At 43.6% G+C, this 23,228-nt stretch overlaps 1 protein-coding gene across 1 annotated transcript in view; it reads right to left on the bottom strand.

The window, feature by feature from the left end:
- Nucleotides 1-7,446, bottom strand: part of LOC143288616 (uncharacterized) — a 61,237-nt gene extending 53,791 nt beyond the window's left edge. Inside the window, 3 exon segments of the mRNA XM_076597271.1 lie at nucleotides 1,091-1,180; nucleotides 5,625-5,766; nucleotides 7,320-7,446. Coding sequence (XP_076453386.1) covers nucleotides 1,091-1,180; nucleotides 5,625-5,686 — 152 coding nt within the window. The 5' untranslated portion in view covers nucleotides 5,687-5,766; nucleotides 7,320-7,446.
- Nucleotides 7,447-23,228: the final 15,782 nt, after the last annotated feature.

Genomic DNA, 23,228 nt, shown 5'->3' with positions numbered 1-23,228 from the left:
AGACACTACAGACAGAGACAGACACTACAGACAGACACTACAGACAGACACTACAGACAGAGACAGACACTACAGACAGACAGAGACAGACACTACAGACAGAGACAGACACTACAGACAGACACTACAGACAGACACTACAGACAGACACTACAGACAGAGACAGACACTACAGACAGACACTACAGACAGACACTACAGACAGAGACAGACACTACAGACAGACACTACAGACAGACACTACAGACAGAGACAGACACTACAGACAGACACTACAGACAGAGACAGACACTACAGACAGACACTACAGACAGACACTACAGACAGAGACAGACACTACAGACAGAGACAGACACTACAGACAGACACTACAGACAGACACTACAGACAGAGACAGACACTACAGACAGACACTACAGACAGAGACAGACACTACAGACAGAGACAGGCACTACAGACAGACACTACAGAGACAGACACTACAGACAGACACTACAGACAGAGACAGACACTACAGACAGACACTACAGACAGAGACAGGCACTACAGACAGAGACAGGCACTACAGACAGACACTACAGAGACAGACACTACAGACAGACACTACAGACAGAGACAGACACTACAGACAGACACTACAGACAGACACTACAGACAGAGACAGACACTACAGACAGACACTACAGAGACAGACACTACAGACAGACACTACAGAGACAGACACTACAGACACAGACACTACAGACAGAGACAGACACTACAGACAGACACTACAGACAGAGACAGACACTACAGACAGACACTACAGACACTACAGACAGACACTACAGACAGACACTACAGACAGAGACAGACACTACAGACAGACACTACAGACAGAGACAGACACTACAGACAGACACTACAGACAGACACTACAGACAGAGACAGACACTACAGACAGACACTACAGACAGAGACAGACACTACAGACAGACACTACAGACAGAGCGACGGACAGCATCAGAAGAGACAGAAGTGGAGTTCAAACGACATACAACGGGACCTACGATCACCAGGAGGAAGGAATGACCACCACTTACATACTTACCTTTCACCATTGACAATGTAGTCAACATGGATACACGTTTTGCCGGCAGGTATGGTTTTTTCTATATCACCCGGACAGGTGATACAGCTCCTTCAAAGAAAACAAAAACAAATCAAATCATGTTCTTTATAACCTTGCCGACGGGAGTCAAAAGCTCGAGTGGTCAAAGCGTTGGATTTTCAATCTGAGTGTCTCCTATTGTCTTAACGTGTGTGTGTGTGGGGGGGAGGGGGACGTTGTTTTAGTCTATCGTCAGCTATTGGGAATTCTTAGACTAGTTTTTATTTCTATTTCATATTGCTCATGATCACTTTTTTATGTTGGTGTTTACAACGAGCCCTGTGATTGCATAAGCTGATTTCCATATGGATTGATGAAGTGTTGATTGATTGATTGGTTGGTTGGTTGATTGATCGGGTTCGAATCTCGGCAACGGCGCCTGGTGGGTTACAGGGTGGAGATTTTTTCCGATCTCCCAGGTCAAGAGATGTGCAGACATGCTAGTGCCTGAACCCCCTTTGTGTGTATACGACAAGCAGAATATCAAATACGCAGGTTAAAGATCCTGCAATCCATGTCAGCGTTCGGTAAGGTTATGGAAACAAGAACACACCCACCATGCACCCCCCTCCACCCCCGCCCCGAAAACGGAGTATGGCTGCCTACATGGCGAGGTATAAACGGTCATGCACGTGAAAGCCCACTCGTGTTCATAGAGGTGAAAGTGGCATGGGAGTTGCAGCCCACGAACGAAGAAGAAGATGATAACTTTGCCGACCGCAAGATGGCATTCCAAGTCTACAAAATAACTAACTAACTAAATGAATGAATAAATTATAGAATAATGAGACAAGGAGAGTAGAGGATAATAAAAACAAAAGAAGTAAAGATTGGTAACTCTCTCCATCCATGGACAAGGGACACAATTTCAAATCACTGCTGCTCATGCTACCAATTCAGCAAACACACAATTGATCGAAATTAATTTGTTTTTAAAGTTGAAGAAAATCCAGAATAAAAAATGTTCGTTATGTCAGTCTAAGCATCATTGAAAAAGATCAATCCAGACACATTCGCCCAGAATAATGTTAGTTATGTCAGTCTAAGCATCATTGAAAAAGATCTATTCAGACACATTCGCCCAGAATAATGTTCGTTATGTCAGTCAAAACATCATTGAAAAAGACCAATTCAGACACATTCGCCCAGAATAATGTTCGTTATGTCAGTCAAAGCATCATTGAAAACGATCAATTCAGACACATTCGCTCAGTCCACATGATACAAGAGAGGCAAGGCCTTCAAGACTCACTTGTGATAAATTAAGTCCCCTAGCATTAATTACAGAGTAATTTCCCTTTTTTACTATCTGCACCAAAACGTTTGCAAAATAAATAAAAATTCCATGCTTAGCAAAAGAAGTTCTTGTTTGAACAAAAAAATGATAATAATGACTCCTCTTGTTGTTGTGTCAGAATAAGAGGTCGAAGTGCCAAGTTTAGAGAATACAAAAAATATAAATATAACTAAATGCAGTTTGCATATAATTAAGCTTCTTTTTTATTTTTTTGTGCCCGTCCCAGAGGTGCAATATTGTTTTAAACAAGATGACTGGAAAGAACTGAGTTTTTCCTATTTTTATGCCAAATTTGGTGTCAACTGACAAAGTATTTGCAGAGAAAATGTCAATGTTAAAGTTTACCACGGACACACACACACACACACACACACACACACACACAGACAACCGAACACCGGGTTAAAACATAGACTCACTTTGTTTACACAAGTGAGTCAAAAATCTTAATCAGTCTTTAACCCTTTCACCGCCAAGCTCGCATTTATGCACAGGCGTGGTAGAGGACCCATGTCACTGAAAGGTGACCATTCATTGGTCTGTTATCCATGAACCTACTGCTCTTAATGTTTGGTGGTAGGATAGGCCATATCTTCTATACATCGCAGGGGGAATCCCAAGCTATTCTTAGCCACTGTCTTTTCTATGTTTATACAACAAGGGAATTTTGTACTCTAAACTCACTGGCGGTGAAAGGGTTAAGAACATTGAAGACCAATTCTTCCACTTCTCGGCCAGTCCAACAAAAAGTTTCAATTAATAGTTATTGAAAAAATGAAGATCAGTTCATCCACGTCTGGTTTAGTCCATAATCTTGATCATGTGTTCTTGGTTTTTGTCGTTGTTGTTTTGTGTGTGTGTGTGTGTGTTGTTGCTGTTGTTTGCTGTTGTTTTTGTTTGTTTTTGTGTTGTTGTTGTTGTGTTTGTGTGTGTGTGTGTGTGTGTGTTGATAACACAGGAATCTGTCGACAGCAGAAGTTCAGTTCTAATTCCATTTTCTCAAGGAGACGTCACTGCGTTCAGGCAAATCCATGGAGTGATGGCCTAGAGGTAACGCGTCCGCCTAGGAAGCGAGAGAATCTGAGCGCGCTGGTTCGAATCACGGTTCAGCCGCCGATATTTTCTCCCCCTCCACTAGACCTTGAGTGGTGGTCTGGACGCTAGTCATTCGGATGAGACGATAAACCGAGGTCCCGTGTGCAGCATGCACTTAGCGCACGTAATAGAACCCACGGCAACAAAAGGGTTGTTCCTGGCAAAATTCTGTAGAAAAATCCACTTCGATAGGAAAAACAAATAAAACTGCATGCAGGAAAAAATACACCAAAAAAAAAATGGGTGGCGCTGTAGTGTAGCGACGCGCTCTCCCTGGGGAGAGCAGCCCGAATTTCACACAGAGAAATCTGTTGTGATAAAAAGAAATTCAAATACAAATACAAATCCATATACTTACACCACATCTGCTTGGCAGATGCCTGAACAGCACCATAGCAAAAAAAAAAAAAAAGCGCTTAGTCAGGCCTTGAGTGCATGCATGTATATCCATGCACCTATCAGAATTGATTTCCCCTACACAATTTTGCCAGAGGACAACACATGTTGTCATGATTCCCCCCCCCCCCCCCTTTTTCTCAGTGAGCCAAGCGCGTGCTAGCAGCACACGGGGACCATGGTTGACTGTCTCATCCGAATGAGATCATTCAAGATCCTTTGAAGTAGGCAGATCTCAGACTGAGCAGTTCAGAAACTCCTTCTTTATTGGCACTGTTCGTGACTGGAACCATCTGGACGAGGCAACGGTGACAGCAACATCTGTCGAGAGCTTGCTTCAAAGCTCGGCTCTCAGGACACCAGTAATGCTAGGCTAGGCTGCGCACTCCCCCCCCCCCCCCCCCCCAGCCCCCCTCCCCCACCGTTGCGTTTATGTCATAAGTGGCTATAGCAACGTATTCTGCAGATACAGACTAGACGCTCAGTTTGATTTTCCAGTCAAACCTGATAGAAAGGGCGAGACCGAGATTTGAATCCAGACCCTGACTGGCACTATATTGGCAGACAAGTATTTAAACCAGAAAAAGCACGGGAAGGAAAAGAAAAAAAAGAGAAAAAAAAAACATGTTGGTCGGTAGGTCATCTGTCTGTCAACACACAAAAAACAACAACAAAAAACAACAAAATCTCAGTTCAATTTTTCCTCCTGTACAATAAACGATTTCACGACAGAATACATTTGCTCGATTTTCCGTTTATTTTAATCACACACACACACACACACACACACACACACACACACACACACAGAGAGAGAGAGAGAGAGAGAGAGAGAGATAACATAAGATAATGCATTATTGTGCTACATCAGCAAATACAGACAAAATACATTCTTGTGCAAAGTTACAATACATATAATTGATCATAAGGTACAAACCTATGAACTTATTGCGGTCAGTGAAATAACACATAATAAAGGAGAGAGATACAGACAGACAGACCGACAGACAGATGGACGGACGGACGGACGGACAGACAGAAAGAGACAGAGAGAGACAGAGACACACAGAGAGAGACAGTCGGGCAATGGGAGTTGCATCAGCCTGAATCTGGTCATTATTTTATTTTTTCACAGAAATGTGCTCCTTGTTTTCATTTGTAACACTCACACAACTTGCATCAAGGATAATAATTATTTGTAGTGCCTGGTGTTTTTCATGTTAACCACAGAGTCTGGATTCGGAGTTTGTTTATTTGTACATTTGAAGAAGAAGAAAAAATAAGTATCATGGCGATACAACCTGTTGCTTAAAATGTTACAAGTTGCCTGGGTAAGTGATAAGAAACTCTCTAGGGAGAGCTGGACAGCACAAGGTCTTCAGAGAAGAAGCCCCCCCCCCCCCCGCCCCCCCCCCCCCCCAGCGCCCCCACCCCCCACCCCCACCCCCCCACCCCCCCTCCTCAGTCAAGTGTTTCGGCCCTTAACTCCTTACACTCTAAGGGGTCCGGGCCGCACCCAGGTCATGACTCCTGGATGCCCTTGTATTTCCGCCTTTTCTTCTTCTTTTTTTTTCTTTTTTTTTTGGGGGGGGGGTGATAATTTTATAATTATGGTATCATAAAATGTGTGCATTTCAACCAATTAAATAAATAAATAAATATATAAATAAAATTTAAAAAACTTACACGTAAGTGATGAGGTGAACCCCCAGGAGAAACAGAGCGAGGGGCAGCCCCAACACCGCCATGTCTGTGCTGACTGCACCTGGAAGCTGTGCCGTGTCTCACGTGCACACACACTCACACACACACACACACACACACCACTCTGCTGTCCCGCACACACAGCACGTCATCAACAATTAGACAGTAAGTTACAGATGTCACAGATGTGATAAATAAATAAATAAATACATGAATAAGTAAGTAAGTAAATAAATAAATGAAAAAAAGGGAAGATGAGAGGGAGAGAGAGAAAAAAACAAACAAAAAACAAAACCTACTTCATACCCACTTGGACAGCAATACACCAACCAAGAACTCATATTCGAATACAATGTATTAATCAGTTTGATTCCTAAGTCCTGGAAACTGTGGTCGTCGAAAGAGAAAACCTTTCCACAAGAAGAACCCCAGCAAGCAGATTTTGATTTATAGGATTCATTGATTTATAGGATTCATTGTTCAAAGCCGAACAACAACAACAACAACAACAACAACAAAACCCGATTTTTTAAGACAAAGGAAAGGACAAAACTGACACCCGCACTGTGACGGGCGCAATAGCCGAGTGGTTAAAGCGTTGGACTGTCAATCTGGGGGTCCCGGGTTCGAATCACGGTGACGGCGCAGGGTGGGTAAAGTGTGGAGATTTTTACGATCTCCCAGGTCAGCATATGTGCAGACCTGCTAGTGCCTGAACCCCCTTCGTGTGTATATGCAAGCAGAAGATCAAATACACACGTTAAAGATCCTGTAATCCATGTCAGCGCTGAGTGGGTTATGGAAACAAGAACATACCCAGCATGCACACCCCCGAAAGCGGAGTATGGCTGCCTACATGGCGGGGTAAAAACGGTCATACACGTAAAAGCCCACTCGTGTGCATACGAGTGAACGTGGGGGTTGCAGCCCACGAACGAAGAAGAAGACACCAGCACTGTAAGATTTTGACGCAGAAAGACTGAAGTGAATTAGCTGAACATTTCTTTTTACTGCTGTCCCCTTTATAAATAAAATTAATAGAAAAAGAATTGGACATGGAAGGAAATACATCCATCCATATGGAAGGTCAGACCTGCGCCTGGTTAGACTGAATTCTGTTTGGAATGAATGGAATAGGACAGTATAAAGGTACCCCCCCCCCCCCCCCAAAAAAAAAAAAAAAGGTTAATTGAATATGCATACTATTCTTACAGGGAATGCAGTGTATTAGTATACAAAAGAAAACAAAAGCATATCAGTCATGTCATAAATGACCTCAAACATGCCATCACAGTCGTCTTTTTTTCTGTCTTTTTTTCTTCTTTTTTTTTTTAAGGAAGAAGAAGAAGGAACAGGAGAAAAAGAAGAAAGAACAGAAGAAGAAAGAACAGAAGAAGAAGTATCAGTATCAGTAGCTCAAGGAGGCATCACTGCGTTCGCTCAAATCCATATACGCTAACCACATCTGCCAAGCAGATGCCTGACCAGCAGCATAACCCAACGCGCTTAGTCAGGCTTTCAGAAAGAAAGAAAAAAGGAGAAGAAGAAGAAAAGGAGGAGGAGAAGAAGAAGAAGAAGAAGAAGAAGAAGAAGGAGGAGGAGGAGGAGAAGATGAAGAAGAAGCAACAGAAGAAGAAGATGAAGAAGAAGTTAACAAACCAGCGAATACGTACGTACCTGCACTATCCTTTTCGGTCAAATCTTTCTCACGCAACACAGCAACAACAGATATCGATTTCTGCGAGCCGGGCGACTGACTATAGAGCCACTCACACGCCCCCCTGTCGCTATCGATATCTCTGTCACAGTGATCAGCGGGCGCGGTGTTAAAACCACGACACTTTTACTCTTTGCTATGGGGTGGTGTTTTTTGTTGTTGTTGTTGTTGTTTTAATATTGTGGGTTGGGTTTTTTTTAAATGCCCCCCCCACCCTTCCCTCCCACCCCATCCACTCCCCCCCTGTCCCCCCCCCCCCCCCCCCCCCCTCCCCACCACGCAAAACGTACCCCCAAGTCAAGTTTCTTTCTTTCTTTCTTTCTCTCTTTCTTTCTTTCTTTATTTTTGTGTCATTTTGCTGATCAAAGGTTTTGTTGTTGTTTATCATTTATGTACTTATTCATTTCTTATTCATTTCATTTTCATATATATATTCATTCATATTCATGATTATTATCATTGATAATATAGTAATGATAACACAATATGATGATGATGATGATAATGATAATAATAATAATGATGATGATGATTATACTAAATTACTATTATTGTTATTATCATCATCATCATTATGTATGCGTGATGATCAGGAAAGGGGTGTGTCAGTTAATCATTCGTTGTTGGGTTTTTTTTCCTTTTATATTCGCTGGCGGGCAGCTTGACTGGGCCGAAAGATGCTTTTCTGTTCGGGCTGAAGCAGACAGTAAAGTATTTTGAATTGAATGGAACTGAATTGAATTGAATTATTTTTGCTTATCATACTAGTCCTTACAGCACCCAGTCAGACATGTCACCATTGTGATTGAACCCCGACAGACAGACACAGATAGACAGACAGACACAGATAGACAGACAGACAGACAAACTCAAATTCCTTTCACCACTAACAAACACGCTTACGTTTCTTTAACTCTCTCCATACAAACGGCGAAAGAGACGATGTTAACAGCGTTCCACCCCAATTACCACCATCAAACTATTGCAAGAGGAAGGCTCTTATACTGAAGAGGTGAATGTTGACAAAGAATACCACAATTCTGACGTCGGGAAGCTAAAGGTTGGGTCATTGAAACATCCACTGGACATCCGAGGGATCTGTGTAGAGAAGAAGAGAGGACTGGCCGTACTGAGTGAGTTAATCAAAAGTTGTCACTCAACGTTTCCACCACGATTTGTTGTCAGCCACTGCTGAGACAGAAATACTGTTTATTGTGAGCGCGTTCATTGTGCCTGCAGTATTGTTATTCAGTGATACACTTAGGGGAAAGAGTCTTATCTTAGGCCCAACACTCGGGTCATTATCACAAAACGACATAATGCTTAAAATTGGGCCAACAGCAAAGTGAGAGCCGTATGATCACTGGTTTCTCAACTGCAATGGGAAGACATTTACAGCTTAGTTGTGTGTGTGTGTGTGTGTGTGTGTGTGTGTGTGTGTGTGAAGGACTGTGACTTTGAAATGAGGAGGCAAGATTGCACTGGCTCTTGGTGTTGCAAACCTTGTGGGCTAGTTGGCCTTTGGGAACCATCCCAGCTAACCCAGATATTCAAGACAGCAGTTGCCTCCTCTGCTGTTCTGGTGGCCATAGTCGACTGTACATGACTGGACTATCATGCATACAGTGGACAGAGCGTATCCAGGGTCAGTGGTCTCTGCTCAGGAAGAAGGAAGGTAGATAGACACACACACACGCGCGCGCGCGCATGCACACACACACCCACACACATGCACACACACACACGCACACGCACACACACACACACACATGCACACACACACACTCACACACACACACCACACACACGCACACACAACACACACGCACACACCACACACACACTCACACACACATGCACACACACACACTCACACACACACACACTCACACACACACACACACACACACACGCGCGAGCGCGCGCGCACACACACACATACACACACACACACACACTCCACCCAAATGACCGACCGACCAAGACATATAATTTTTTTTTTCTTTTCCTTTTTTATCTTTTTTTTTCTGTTCATTCGCAAGTCTTTGTCTTCAAACGCATTGCTTGAAGAAATTCGCTTAGTTTACATTCCCGCCCCCCCCCCCCCCCCCCCCCCCCCCCCCCCCCCACTACCCATTTCTGCCCCATTTTCATTTCACTATCTACAACGGACACACACAAACTTAGATGCAATTCAATTAAATAGTATCTTTGACACGAACCTCAAAAAAGGTAAATGAGATTGAGAGAGAGAGGGGGGGCGCGGGCGGGGGGGGGGGGGGGTGAGGGGGAGAACATAGGAGTTGTTTCCCCATAAATCACCAGTCTGTTAGACCTACATGAAAGGTTTCTTTCTTTTTCTTTTCTTTTTTTTTTTTTTTTCTTCTTTTATTGAACGCATGATCAATCGTTCACTTATATCGGCCACATTTCTTTATCGCTACTGTCTTGCTCACGTGTGTAAACAGATTCATCGTAATAACCCAGTTTCCATTGCCCGTGTGTGTGTGTGTGTGTGTGTGTGTGTGTGTGTTTGCCAGGGGGAAGCAATCAGCATTTTTTTTTCAAACAGCGCCCATTTTACATAAACATATCAGTTTGTTTATAAGACGAAATCGATGTGCCAAATCGATCACTGTCAAATGACGTTTTATGTTATTCTATTGCACATACTTATCAGCTTTCAATATCATGACATTCCTCGTCGACTGTTTAAATATTTGACGTCAATCAAGTTTACGTCACATCATTCTCCGTCACACACATTCCTGATAAAAGGCCTGCTGGTGCTATACTGTGTTTCGAGCAATAGTGAAGATATTCTGTTGGCACATAGCCAACTTTCATAATCGGTACCAAATCTGACTCCGCTCTATCGGTTCCACAATACCGACAGTTTGTGTTTTGCTGTTTTGTATTATTTATTTATTTATGTACGCTTATCTATTATTTATTCACCCTTTTGTTTTCTCAAGGCTTGACTAAGCGCGTTGGGTTACGCTGCTGGTCAGGCATCTGCTTGGCAGATGTGGTGTAGCGTATATGGGTTTGTCCGAACGCAGTGACGCCTCCTTGAGCTACTGAAACTGAAACTGAAACTGTAGTTCCTGTTTCATGGTTTGTCTCTTTAATCGGATCAAGACATTCAGCTACAAAATATTGTGGTTATTGTCCCTATTTGCACAGTTACAGTTTTCACGCAAACACCATAAAACACACACACACACACACACACACACACTCTCTCTCTCTCTCTCTCTCTCTCTCTCTCTCTCTCTCTTGTTCTTGTTCTTGTTCTCTCTCTCTCTCTCTCACACACACACACACACACACACACACACATGCTCACACGCACGCATGTATGTGCACACACACACACACACGCACGCATGCACGCACACACGCACCTGCATACACATACACACACACAAACACATACGCACGCGCTCACACACACGCGCGCTCTCACGCACAAAAACACGCGCACACACACACACACACACACACACACACACACACACACGCACGCACACACACACACACGCACGCACGAACGCACGCACACAGATTGATAGGCAAACAGACAGAGACAGAGATTGACAAACAGACAGATAGACAGACACAAAATCACAGAGACATAATGAGAGAGGGATGGAGAGACAGACAGACAGACAGACACTGTCAGACAGACACAGACTCGGACATACAGACACACACCAAAACAGACACAGAGAGAGAGAGAGAGAGAGAGAGAGAGAGAGAGAGAGAGAGAAACAGACACACATACTCACAAACAGAGGTTGCTTTCAAGTGACATGGACTATTAATCGAACACTTTTGGGGGGATCTGCAAATGACACGAAGAGGCAAGGGTTAGCAATAGAAATCAAAGACACATAACTATGAAACAAACAGAAGAAAAACAATCTCCTCAAACACCCCCCCCCCTCACCCCCCCCCCCCCCACCCCACCCAAAAAAAAAAAAATCACAAAAAAATAACAAAAACAAAAAACAAAACAAAAAAACGAACGAAGCCACAAACACGTAACGCTGACATTGGAATTAACCCTGTGAACATTCAACGATATGAACAGGTGGATCGATGGGGGACTGAGATCCCTCGGGGGGTGGGTGGGGGGGCGCGGGGGGGGGGGGACGTGAGGAACGTGTTATCAGCTGGCGTTGGTTAATAGCAAGCAATGAATCTTAAAAAAATAAAATAAAATAAAATAAAATAAAAACGATATTGACATACGCCGTTTTTTGTGGATTTTTTCCCCCTTTGCTACTATCATCTAGAGAACCAAACTACGTGGATGAATTCTTTTTTTTTTCTTTCTTTTTTTTCTTTTTTTTTCTTTAATGCTCCTCCCCACCCGTCACATATAGATCTACAAATAATTATAGATAACAGAACAAATATTTCCCCAAAAAAGCACGTGTGTGTGTGTGTGTGTGTGTGTGGAGAGAGAGAGAGAGGGGGGGGGGGGGAGGGGGAACGTTTATCGAAAGCGATAAAAATATGGGGCAGATTCAAACACATAATTTTCAGCACGCACACGAAGCATTCGAGTCATTGCCAACACAGTAATGTAATCAGCTGAGGGGCTCACTTTAGGAGCGAAGGAGGAGTAGGAGCAACCAGACATAAACATTAATAAATCAAGGAGTTTTTGAGGAATCCAGTAAACGAATTGAATCTCAGCAACACACACACACACACACACACACACACACACACACACACACACACACACACACACACAGACAGACATGTGATATACTAATCGATTTTTTAACTGAATTGAATTGAATTGAATTGAACTGATTTTTTTTTAAATTAAATTAGCGTCCATTGATGTTGTCAGTAAGCATTGTAACAGTGTTCAATTTACAGTTTTATATATATATATATATATATATATATACATATACATGTATCTTTTAAAGTGATACTAGTCTCATATATACCAATTTCAACCTGGGAAAACAACCAAAAGCATATTCCGAAAGGCAGGAATGTTTAGGATTCAAACTCTCGACTGTTGGCCTCCGTTCTTTCTCTGTCTCTGGACCTTGCAATTGGAATGAACTTCCTCTTTCGCTTCGTCAAATCTCCACACTCAGCTCTTTCAAGTCTGGCCTTAAAACCCACCTCTTCCCAAAATCGCCTCCCTTGCCTGCCTCTTCCTTGTCCTCAGTTTCTCCAGTGTTAGAGTTATGCGTGCGTGAGAATGACTGGTGTGAAAGCGCTTAGATTTGTCTATGCACAAGATTCAGTGCTATATAAGTACCATTATTATTATTATTATTATTATTATTATTATTAATGTATCAAATATAAGATATGATATTTTCCTTGTCATTGCAGTCTGGGCAATGGGCGTCTTGAAAACGAAAGACAAAAGATATCAGTCTAATATCTTCAGCTTAGATGAACAGACTATAAATAAACAAACGAACGACAAAAGAGAATCTGACGACTGGGACTCAGTGTGTGATTCTGCAAGACGCGAGTCACATTTACACATAATAATAATAATAGTAATAATAATAATAATAATAATAATTTGTATTTGAATTTCTTTTTATCACAACATATTTCTCTGTGTGAAATTCGGGCTGCTCTCCCCAGGGAGAGCGCGTCGCTACACAACAGCGCCACCCATTTTTTTATGATTTTTTCCTGCGTGCAGTTTTATTTGTTTTTCCTATCGAAGTGGATTTTTCTACACAATTTTACAAGGAACAACCCTTTTGTTGCCGTGGGTTCTTTTACGTGCGCTAAGTGCATGCTGCACACGGGACCTCGGTTTATCGTCTCATCCGAATGACTAGCGTCCAGACCACCACTCAGGGTCTAGTGGAGGGGAAGAAAATATCGGCGGCTGAGCCGTGATTCGAACCAGCGCACTCAGATTCTCTCGCTTCCAAGGCGGACGCGTTACCTCTAGGCCATCACTCCACGGTATTTATATAGCGCTGAATCTTGTGCAGAGACAAATCAAAGCGCTTTCGCACCAGTCATTCACACGCATGCATAACTCCAAAACTGGAGAAACTGAAGACAAGGAAGAGGCAGAGAAGGGAGGCTATTTTGGGAAGAGGTGGGTTTTAAGGCCAGACTTGAAAGAGCTGAGTGTGGAGACCTGACGAAGCGAAAGAGGAAGTTCATTCCAATTGCAAGGTCCAGAGACAGAGAAAGAACGGCGGCCTACAGTCGAGTGTTTGAATCTGGGTATGCGTAAACAGAGTGGATCCGAATCCGATCGCCCTCCGACATTCATATGCTACCATCTTTTCTGCTTCTTCTTCTTCTTCTTCTTCTTCTTCTTCTTCTTCTTCTTCTTCTTCTTCTTCTTCTTCTTCTTCTTCAGTCTTCTTTGAATTCGAGGAGCGTTTATGCTTACATACAAAACATAGTGGGCAGGTTTTACATAGCCATGATTAAATTGTCATTCAAAATCAGAACTTTGCTTTTGATAGGTTAAAACATAATAGCCAATAGCTGGCTTCTAAATACCCGTGTAACAGGCTGAACTCTACCTCTGGCTAGTTTATACCCCGGGTATAAAGTAGCCCATACTACTTTAAACCCCGTGGTTAAACTAGCCTAGGGACCAACTGGACTGGAATGGCCAGAACAGCCCAGAACAGAGTGCGATGGCGAGGGGTCGTCGATGGCCTATGCTCCACCGGGAGCGATGGGCATAAGTGAAGTGAAGCAGCTTATCTTAAAAAAGCATCATAGGCAATGATAATTCAAAGAAAGAAAAAACGAGACCTATTTTACACAACGGCAATACAGTTCAGTACCCCTTTACCCTACTCTGTCAGTCTGTGGCTTAAGAACAAAATAAAGAAAAAAAAGAAAAGAAGAAAAAGGATCCCAACTTACCGAGGCATGACCTTTTCTTCTTCTTCTTCTGCGTTCGTGGGCTTCAACTCCCACGTTCACTCGTATATACGCGAGTGGGCTTTTTATGTGTATGACCGTTTTTACCATACTCCGCTTTCGGGGGTGTGCATGCTGGGTATGTTCTTGTTTCCATAACCCACTGAACGCTGACATGAATTACAGGATCTTTAACGAGCGTATTTGATCTTCTGCTTGCGTATACACACGAAGGGGGTTCAGGCACTAGCAGGTCTGCACATATGTTGACCTGGGAGATCGTAAAAATCTCCACCCTTTACCCACCAGGCGCCGTCACCGTGATTCGAACCCGGGACCCTCAGATCGAAAGTCCAATGCTTTAACCATTCGGCTATGGCGCCCGTCCTGACCTTTTCTATGCTTCTCATGTCTGTCATGGCCCACACAATTGAAAAGTAGTCTTCTTTCAATCCAAAGAGAGCATAATGAAGACTGCTCTTTTTAAGGACTTCTTTGTGGTTTTTGGTGTTGGTGTTGTTGTTGAAAAATCATTTGACAAAATACACTGTCCACATGGAATTTTGCGAATTCAGGAATTCAAAATATGTTGGTCCTGCAGTTAACAGTGAAAGTATAACAGTGAAACTTTTCTTTTTTTTAACAGTGAAACTTGAATTCCAACCCCCGCCCCCCACATGGACACATGGATCTAAAAAGACACATACAATCATACCATTACAGAAAAAAAATTGCAAAGAGCAGTGTAGGCGCAAACCAAAAAAAAGAAAGAAAAAAAAGAAGAAGAAGAAGAAAAAAACTTACAAAAAAAAATTCAGTTGTAAAGCGACTCTGTTAGGATGTCGTCCGTCCATACATCACTGAATGAATTCCTAATATATGTCTGCCTTTGATTGTGTTGTATTTTCTACTCTTATTTATAAATCTCTTTTCAACAACTGTAAAAACGGTTCAAGTCAATATAATATACTGGCAACTTCCACCATTATCAAATACATATTCATTTTATTCCGTATGCAACGTGAATATGTCTCTCTCTCATCTATGTTTTTCAGTCTTGGTATACGTTATTAAAGAATAATGAGGCTAGAAGAGTAATAGATTAATATATAAAACAATAAAGAATGGCGAGTCTCTCCATGAACAAGGGACACGACTTGTGGTAGCATTAGCAGCAGTGGCTTGGAGTTGTGTCCTCTGTGCACGTGCTATTGTCTCCCTTCCCCACATGCCTGCGTGACACAGGCAGAATGGTAAATCAAGAGTTGTGTGTGTGTGTGTGTGTGTGTGTGTGTGTGTGTGTGTGTGTGTGACACCCTCCAGAAAACGCATCGCTGCACCACGTACTCAGGCACACACGTCACACACACACACACACACACACACACACACACACACACACGAATGCAACTAAACTCACTTGCTGCATGCCACAAACACACACACACACACACACACACACACACGAATGCAACGAAACTCACTTGCTGCATGCCACACACACACACACACACACACACACACACACACACACACACACACGAATGCAGAGAAACTCGCTAGCACCATCACACACACACACACTCTCTCTCTCTCTCTCTCTCTCTCTCTCTCTCTCACACACACACACACACACACACACACACACACACACACACTCACACACACACACTCTCTCTCTCTCTCTCTCTCTCACACACACACACACACACACACACACACGGCAAACGGCTTCCCCACACAATACAGCATGCATTTCAAACCAGATCAACAGACAAAGGACGGGAGACGAAAACAAAGTTATAGAGGAAATGCATGAGTGCCAAACTTGCAAATTATACATCACTGTAATGTGATGATTGGTTGGTTGTGGGAGGGGGGGGGGGACCTTGGGGGGGGGGGGGGGGCTGTGTGGGGAGTGGGTGGGAGAGGGGGGGATAAACTCTAGGTCAGGAAGGCATTTGAATGGTTAAAATCGCATGTCGGTGCCTGTGAAAGGGCGCGTGTGTATGTCATCCGTGACTGTCTCATGACGTTCAAGTGACATGCTGTGGTGTTCGGGAGCCAAACCACTTTTCTGAAAATACATGGACAGCTCACTGGCCAGGAAAGCTGAAGCCAACAGGACGCCATACTGAGACTCGTATCCGGCCGTCAGTCCGTTGAGGAGTCGTCTGCTAACTGGTGGTAATGTCTAAATTGTAACCGTGTATCTTCGATGAAGTCGTGTTATGCCTGCCCCTACGACATGCCAAATGTTGTCTCTTGATTGATATCTGTCAATGGTTTATTTACCAAAGTTCCTAGAGGAAAACAGTGCAGTGACACCTAGTGCAAGCTTGCTGTGGAGGCACACACAGGAATGTCAGTTTAACTCTCTCCATACGAACGGCGAAAGAGACGACGTTAACAGCGTTTCATCCCAGTTACCATCATCAAAATATTACAAGCGGAACGCTCTTATACTGAAGTGGTGAATGTTGACAAAGAATACCACAGTTCTGACGACGGAAGCTAAAGGTTAGGTCATTCAGACACCCACTGGACATCCGAGGGGTCTTTGTAGAGGAGAAGAGAGGACTGGCCGTACTGAGTGAGTTAAAATCGCATGTCGGTGCCTGTGAAAGGGCGCGTGTGTATGTCATCCGTGACTGTCTCATGACGTTCAAGTGACATGCTGTGGTGTTCGGGAGCCAAACCACTTTTCTGAAAATACATGGACAGCTCACTGGCCAGGAAAGCTGAAGCCAACAGGACGCCATACTGAGACTCGTATCCGGCCGTCAGTCCGTTGAGGAGTCGTCTGCTAACTGGTGGTAATGTCTAAATTGTAACCGTGTATCTTCGATGAAGTCGTGTTATGCCTGCCCCTACGACATGCCAAATGTTGTCTCTTGATTGATATCTGTCAATGGTTTATTTACCAAAGTTACTAGAGGAAAACAGTGCAGTGACACGTAGTGCAAGCTTGCTGTGGAGGCACACACAGGAATGTCAGTTTAACTCTCTCCATACGAACGGCGAAAGAGACGACGTTAACAGCGTTTCATCCCAATTACCATCATCAAAATATTGCAAGCGGAAGGCTCTTATACTGAAGAGGTGAATGTTGACAAAGAATACCACAGTTCTGACAACGGAAGCTAAAGTTTGGGTCATTCAGACACCCACTGGACATCCGAGGGGTCTGTGTAGAGGAGAAGAGAGGACTGGCCGTACTGAGTGAGTTAACTAACGCCGCGAGCAAGTGAAAGCTTTGCCGTGAAGCAGTCAGTCGTAGGCAGCTTAGCGCTCCACTCCAAACTTATATGAAGTTACCGCTTCGCGCGCGCTGTACTGACACGAGTAGCAAAATGGCTGATTGAACGTTCCCGCTGCCTTCCGTCAGCTAAGGGGCTCAAAGAAGGCATGCGCTATCCAACTTGTTTTCACAGCAGTGGAGCCGAGCTTGGGTCTGATTCGTTCTGGACACAATACACTGCTGTTCATACCGCTTCGTTCGCTCCGTTCTTTGTCTTGCCGCGTGTTAGGTGCGCCGTGTGAATATTTCATGATATTCTCTTTCTGTATCATTTTATACTCCCTTGTTCTTTGCAGGGTTTTTTTTTCTTCTTCTTTTTTTTCTCTTTCTTTTAATGTTACTACTGATGATGATGATAATAATAATAATAATGAGAAGACTACTACTACTACTACTACTACTGCTACTACTACTACTGATAATAATAATAATAATAATAATAATAATAATAATAATAATAATAATGTGCAGACCTGCTAGTACCTGAACCCCCTTCGTGTGTATTAGGCGCAAGCAGAAGATCAAATACGCACGTTAAAGGTCCTGTAATCCATGTCAGCGTTCAGTGGGTTATGGAAACAAGAACATACCCAGCATGCACCCCCCCCCCCCCCCACCCACACACACACACACACACACACACACCGCCCCGGCCACCACGAAAGCGGAGTGTGGCTGCCTACATGGCGGGGTAAAATCGGTCATGCACGTAAAAGCCCACTCGTGTACATATGAGTGAACGTGGGAGCTGCAGCCCACGAACGAAGAAGAAGAAGAATATGGGGCTTTTGCTTTATGAATAAATTCCGATTCTAATTTCCATTTCTCTACAGGAGGACTCTATAACTCCTATTGATGGGCTTCTCACTGATGACCAAGGCACTCAAACGGATCGTCTCACATCGCAGTTAAGTGTGTTCTGACTTGTGGAAAAGTTGGCAAAACTCAATGTTCTTGGACTCTTGATTGTAGCCAATGATGACAATAAAACCGATGTCTTTTGACCTTCGAGTTTTGTGTGTGTGTGTGTGTGTGTGTGTGTGTGTGTGTGTGTGTGTGTGTGTGTGTGTGTGTGTGTGTGTGCGTGTAGGTGTGTGAGTGAGAGAGAGAGATGGTGTGTCTACATGTGTGTGTGTGTGTGTGTGTATTCGGTCCTTATGTCAACAAGCCTGTCTATAGTTTCAGTGGAGTCAATTCATAATACATAACCAGCGTTTCTTTCTTTCTTTTTTTTTTTTTTTTTTCATTTCATTTTTTAAACTCTCTTTAAAGGTTCGTTGCGCGTTCTATCGTGTGCACAATTACCACCACTGACGCGGTGGTGAGCCACATGATTATTCTCTTTCCCAGCTTCACTTCATTGCAGGCGAGTTGTCTCCAAGAATGGAAGCTTTCGCGGCACAAGTGCTTGCTGGTTTATTTATTAATGAAAGAGAGAGAGAGAGAGACAGAGAGGGAAGATCAGGTGCCGTGTGCTTGGTTGTATTGTTTGACGGACTATCGAGACGAATTGATCCAACAAAGTCATGGATGGAAGAGAAAACTGTGGGCCCACCCCCCTCCACCCCCTCCCCCCGCGCCTCCACCACCGCTCCCCTCATTGCCTCCCTCCCCTCACCCCTCACACACAAGCACACACACACACAGAGGATTTTTATTTTTCACTGGGACGTGTGGTTTGTGGTGTGGAGGATGGGGGGTGGGGGGAGGGGGCGTGGGGGGGGGGCGGAGTGAGGCGAGTACGGGGGGGTAAAGGGGGGAGTTGCTGACTGAAACATCACGTAAGAACCGCCAGGAAGCCAAGGTCGCCAGGAAGCCACACACCAGAGGAGACCCTGCACTGCTGCTGATCACTTCGGTGGTGTTCGGTTGTGCCTGTTCTGATTTGACGTGCTTAGGAACACCACCTACTAAGCCCGCTACTGATGACAATAATGGCTCAGTCGCGGAGCCAGACTGAGTGAGTGTCTCCGCCCAGGGTGGAGACCGCCACCACGTCCCTCCAACGGTAGTCCCCCATGAATCAGCCGACACTGCAGACCTTGACAAAACTCATCCAGGCGTTGAAGTGGATGGGTATCGAAATTAACGTCACCATGAGCAGGGCATGAAACGCCACATAATTTGGAGCATTATATATATACATATATATATATATATATATATATATATATATATATATATACTGATGATGAAGAATGAGGATGACGACAAAGACGATGCTATTATGGAGGTCCAGTCAAGGTTTGGGACTTCTTGACAAGTCTGCTCTCTACGCTTCCTGTCATAATGATATCCCGGCCCCAACCAGGCCCGAGAGATACAGACACTTGCAGTGTTGGTCAGGAAATTAAAGCAACACACACCCAAAGACGCATCCATGAAGTGGATGATGATACTCGACTGTGTGGTCCAAGTCTTCCCATTTAAGCCCATGGCATACTAAACTCTGGGTAGGAGCCGGCCGCGGGCCGAAAAACCCACCTCCGTTAGGATTCGAACCCGCGTCCTCCCAGCCGTCAGTCCGTGACGCTAACCACTTCGCCACGGCGGCTGGTCCCACATCGAATTTGACAGCAGCTGTTTTTCATCAGATTTGCTTTTCATGCGAAACGTCATTCACTTGAAAGCTTGCACAAGAGCACAAGTTGTTTAATTTATTTGTATCGTTTTCGTTTAATCAATTTAGTGAAGGGTATTCTGGTTTCACAATTATTTTACTTTTTATAAAATAAAATAAAAAACAGTTTTATGTATACTTGGCTGTTATAATGCAAAGATTCAAAATCTAGTTTCCAAATGGTGTGATCTTTTTTCTCTGAACTTTCTTTGCCGTCTAATATTAGAAGTGAAACGAGTGGAGAAGTTATACAATGATATGAATATCAGCACCAAAAATCGTTTGTTTGTTGTTGTTCCGTGTGTTGCTGTTGTTGTTTTTCTTTTATTCTTTTGTTTTGTTTGTTTTTGTTTTGCTTTGTTTTGTTTGTTCGTTTTGTTGTTGCTTTTGTTTGATTTTTGGTTGGGTTTTTTGTGGTATTCAGTCAGCATTTCTGTTGAGTGGCCAATAGGATCAAATATGAATGAAGTCTTTTCCTATCGCGGACTGTACTGAAATAATACAATTCATCGGTGTCCCGGGGGAAGAGAAGAGGTTAGGAATCGGGGGGAGCGGGGTGGGAGTGTGCGGGGGGGGGGGGGGGGGTTAGTGTGGTGTGTTGGGGGTTGGGGTGGTGTTGGCTGGGGGGTGTTATACTTCCGACAATGGGCTCTCTTCTCCCTGATTTGTAAAAGCCGTTTTGTTCCAAATCTCTAGCCAATGAGGGCCTACGAGAGACAACACTGACGTGAGAAGGTCAGGTCATTGGTGCGTGCATACACCCTGACAACAGGACGCAGTTTGCGCATTTTGGTTTCACACGCTGGTCGCTGTTTTCCTAGGAAGGTAAACGATAACCAAACGTCTGTCTCTTCTCTTCCACAGCTCCACAGAATCTTCAGCTTCCAAACGTAAGTAATTTGGTCTGATCTGAACTGATGTGGTGTCGGTTTTGTTGTGTGTGTGTGTGTGTGTGTGTGTGTGTCTGTGTGTCTGTGTGTGTATGTGTGTGTCTGTGTGTGTCCGTGCGCGTGCATGCGTGTGTGTGTGTGCATGATTGTGTGTGTGTGTGTGTGTCTGTGTCTGTGTCCGTGTATGTTTTGTTTTGTTTTTGTTGTTTTACATCTTGCTACATATACATATTTAGTGTGTGTGTGTGTGTGTGTGTGTGTGTGTGTGTGTGTGTGAGATTTGTTTTGTTTTTGTTGTTGTTGTTTTACATCTTGTTACATATACATATTTGTCTTATCATGAACAGAAGAAAAAAAAAGAAAGAAAAGGGTTTAGCAATGACGGATGTCATCACAGCAGGAAACATTCCCAATGGAAACGGGTGATACTGAAAGGTAGAATCAAGGGTGCATGCAGATAGAAAGTGGGAAAGAGAGAGAGACAGAGACAGACAGACAGACAGACAGACACCCAGAAAGACAGACAGACACAGAGAGAGAAAGAGACAGTGTGCAGTCATAATGTATACATTTCATTCATTCACATGTGTTTGTTTTAACGGTTGCTGTGGATACAACCCGTTGCCATTTGATTTAATTAACCCCCGTGCGTGCAAGTCATTGATGTTTGCTGCTTTACCACAACGCCAAGGAAAGGATTCTTTGTCACCAGAAATGGCCAGGTCAAGACAAAGCTAAATTTCCCTGTTCCCAAACATCCGCGAAGGCTCGCTATCGCAGAATCGGTCAGACGTTGACCTTCTGATCCAGAGGTCACCAGGGAGCAGTGGGAACGATGACTTCACTTCCCCATGAAGGTTGAGAAAAGTGATGGGAACTTTTGAAACGTTTTAACTCTTTCCATACGAACGGCGAAAGAGACGACGTTAACAGCGTTTCATCCCCAATTACCATCATCAAAATATTGCAAGCGGAAGGCTCTTATACTGAAGACGTGAATGTTGACAAAGATTACCACAATTCTGACGACGGAAGCTAAAGGTTGGGTCATTCAGACACCCACTGGACATCCGAGGGGTCTGTGTAGAGGAGAAGAGAGGACTGGCCGTACTGAGTGAGTTAACCGACGTGTGCACTAGACGAGTGGTTATAGCTTTAGACTTTCAATCTGAGGGTCCCGGGTTCGAATCTCGGTGACGGCGCCTGGTGGGTAAATAGTGGAGATTTTTTTCCGATCTCTCCAGCTCAACATAATTATTTGCAGACCTGCCAGTGCCTGAACCCCCTTCGTGTGTATACGCAAGCAGAAGATCAAATACGCACGTTAAAGATCCTTTAATCCATGTCGATGTTCGGTGGGGTTATGGAAACAAGTACATACCCAGCATGCACACCCCCGAAAAACGGAGTGTGGCTGCCTTCATGGCGGGGTAAAAACGGTCATAAACGTAAAAGCCCACTCATGTGAGTGAACGTGGGAGTTGCAGCCCACGAACGCGGAAGAAGAAGAAAGAAGGTTTTTAACCCAGTCTCCACGACATTTTTCTGTCTTTTACTAGAGAGAAGGTGCCTGCAATCCTCACTATAATTATTCCAGATGCCGAAATTTCTTCGGAGGAGACGATATACCAGATAGGTCCAGTGTGCAGCATAGTAATACTAATATTAAGAGCATATAAGAGAGAAAGGCGTTGTCCCTGGCAAACATTATGAAGAAGAAAAAAATCCACTTTGATAATAAAAAAAACAAGAAAAAACAGACTCGCGGACAGAGAAAATAATTCTGTATGTATGTATCTATCTATAAGAATATATTGTGTATTGTGTTAGCGAATCCATTTTTGTTATTAAGAGTATTATGATTATCATCATTATGATTATGACGATAATGACTACTACTACTGCTACTACTACTACCAATGTTATTGACTCACTTGTGTAAACAAAGAGAGTATGTTTTAACCGGTGTTCGGTTGTCTGTGTGTGTCTGTGTGTCTGTGTGTCCGTGGTAAACTATAACATTGCCATTTTCTCTGCAAATACTTTGTCAGTTGACATCAAATTAGGCATAAAAATGGGAAAAATTCAGTTCTTCCCAGTCATCTTGTTTAAAACAATATTGCACCTCTGGGATGGGCTCAACAAAATAAAAAAAGAAGCC

Source organism: Babylonia areolata, chromosome 12 (genome assembly GCF_041734735.1).
Source record: "Babylonia areolata isolate BAREFJ2019XMU chromosome 12, ASM4173473v1, whole genome shotgun sequence".
Classification (NCBI taxonomy): Eukaryota; Metazoa; Mollusca; class Gastropoda; order Neogastropoda; family Buccinidae; genus Babylonia; species Babylonia areolata.
Note: the sequence above shows the minus strand (reverse complement) of the source record. Positions and strands in the feature narration are given on the sequence as shown.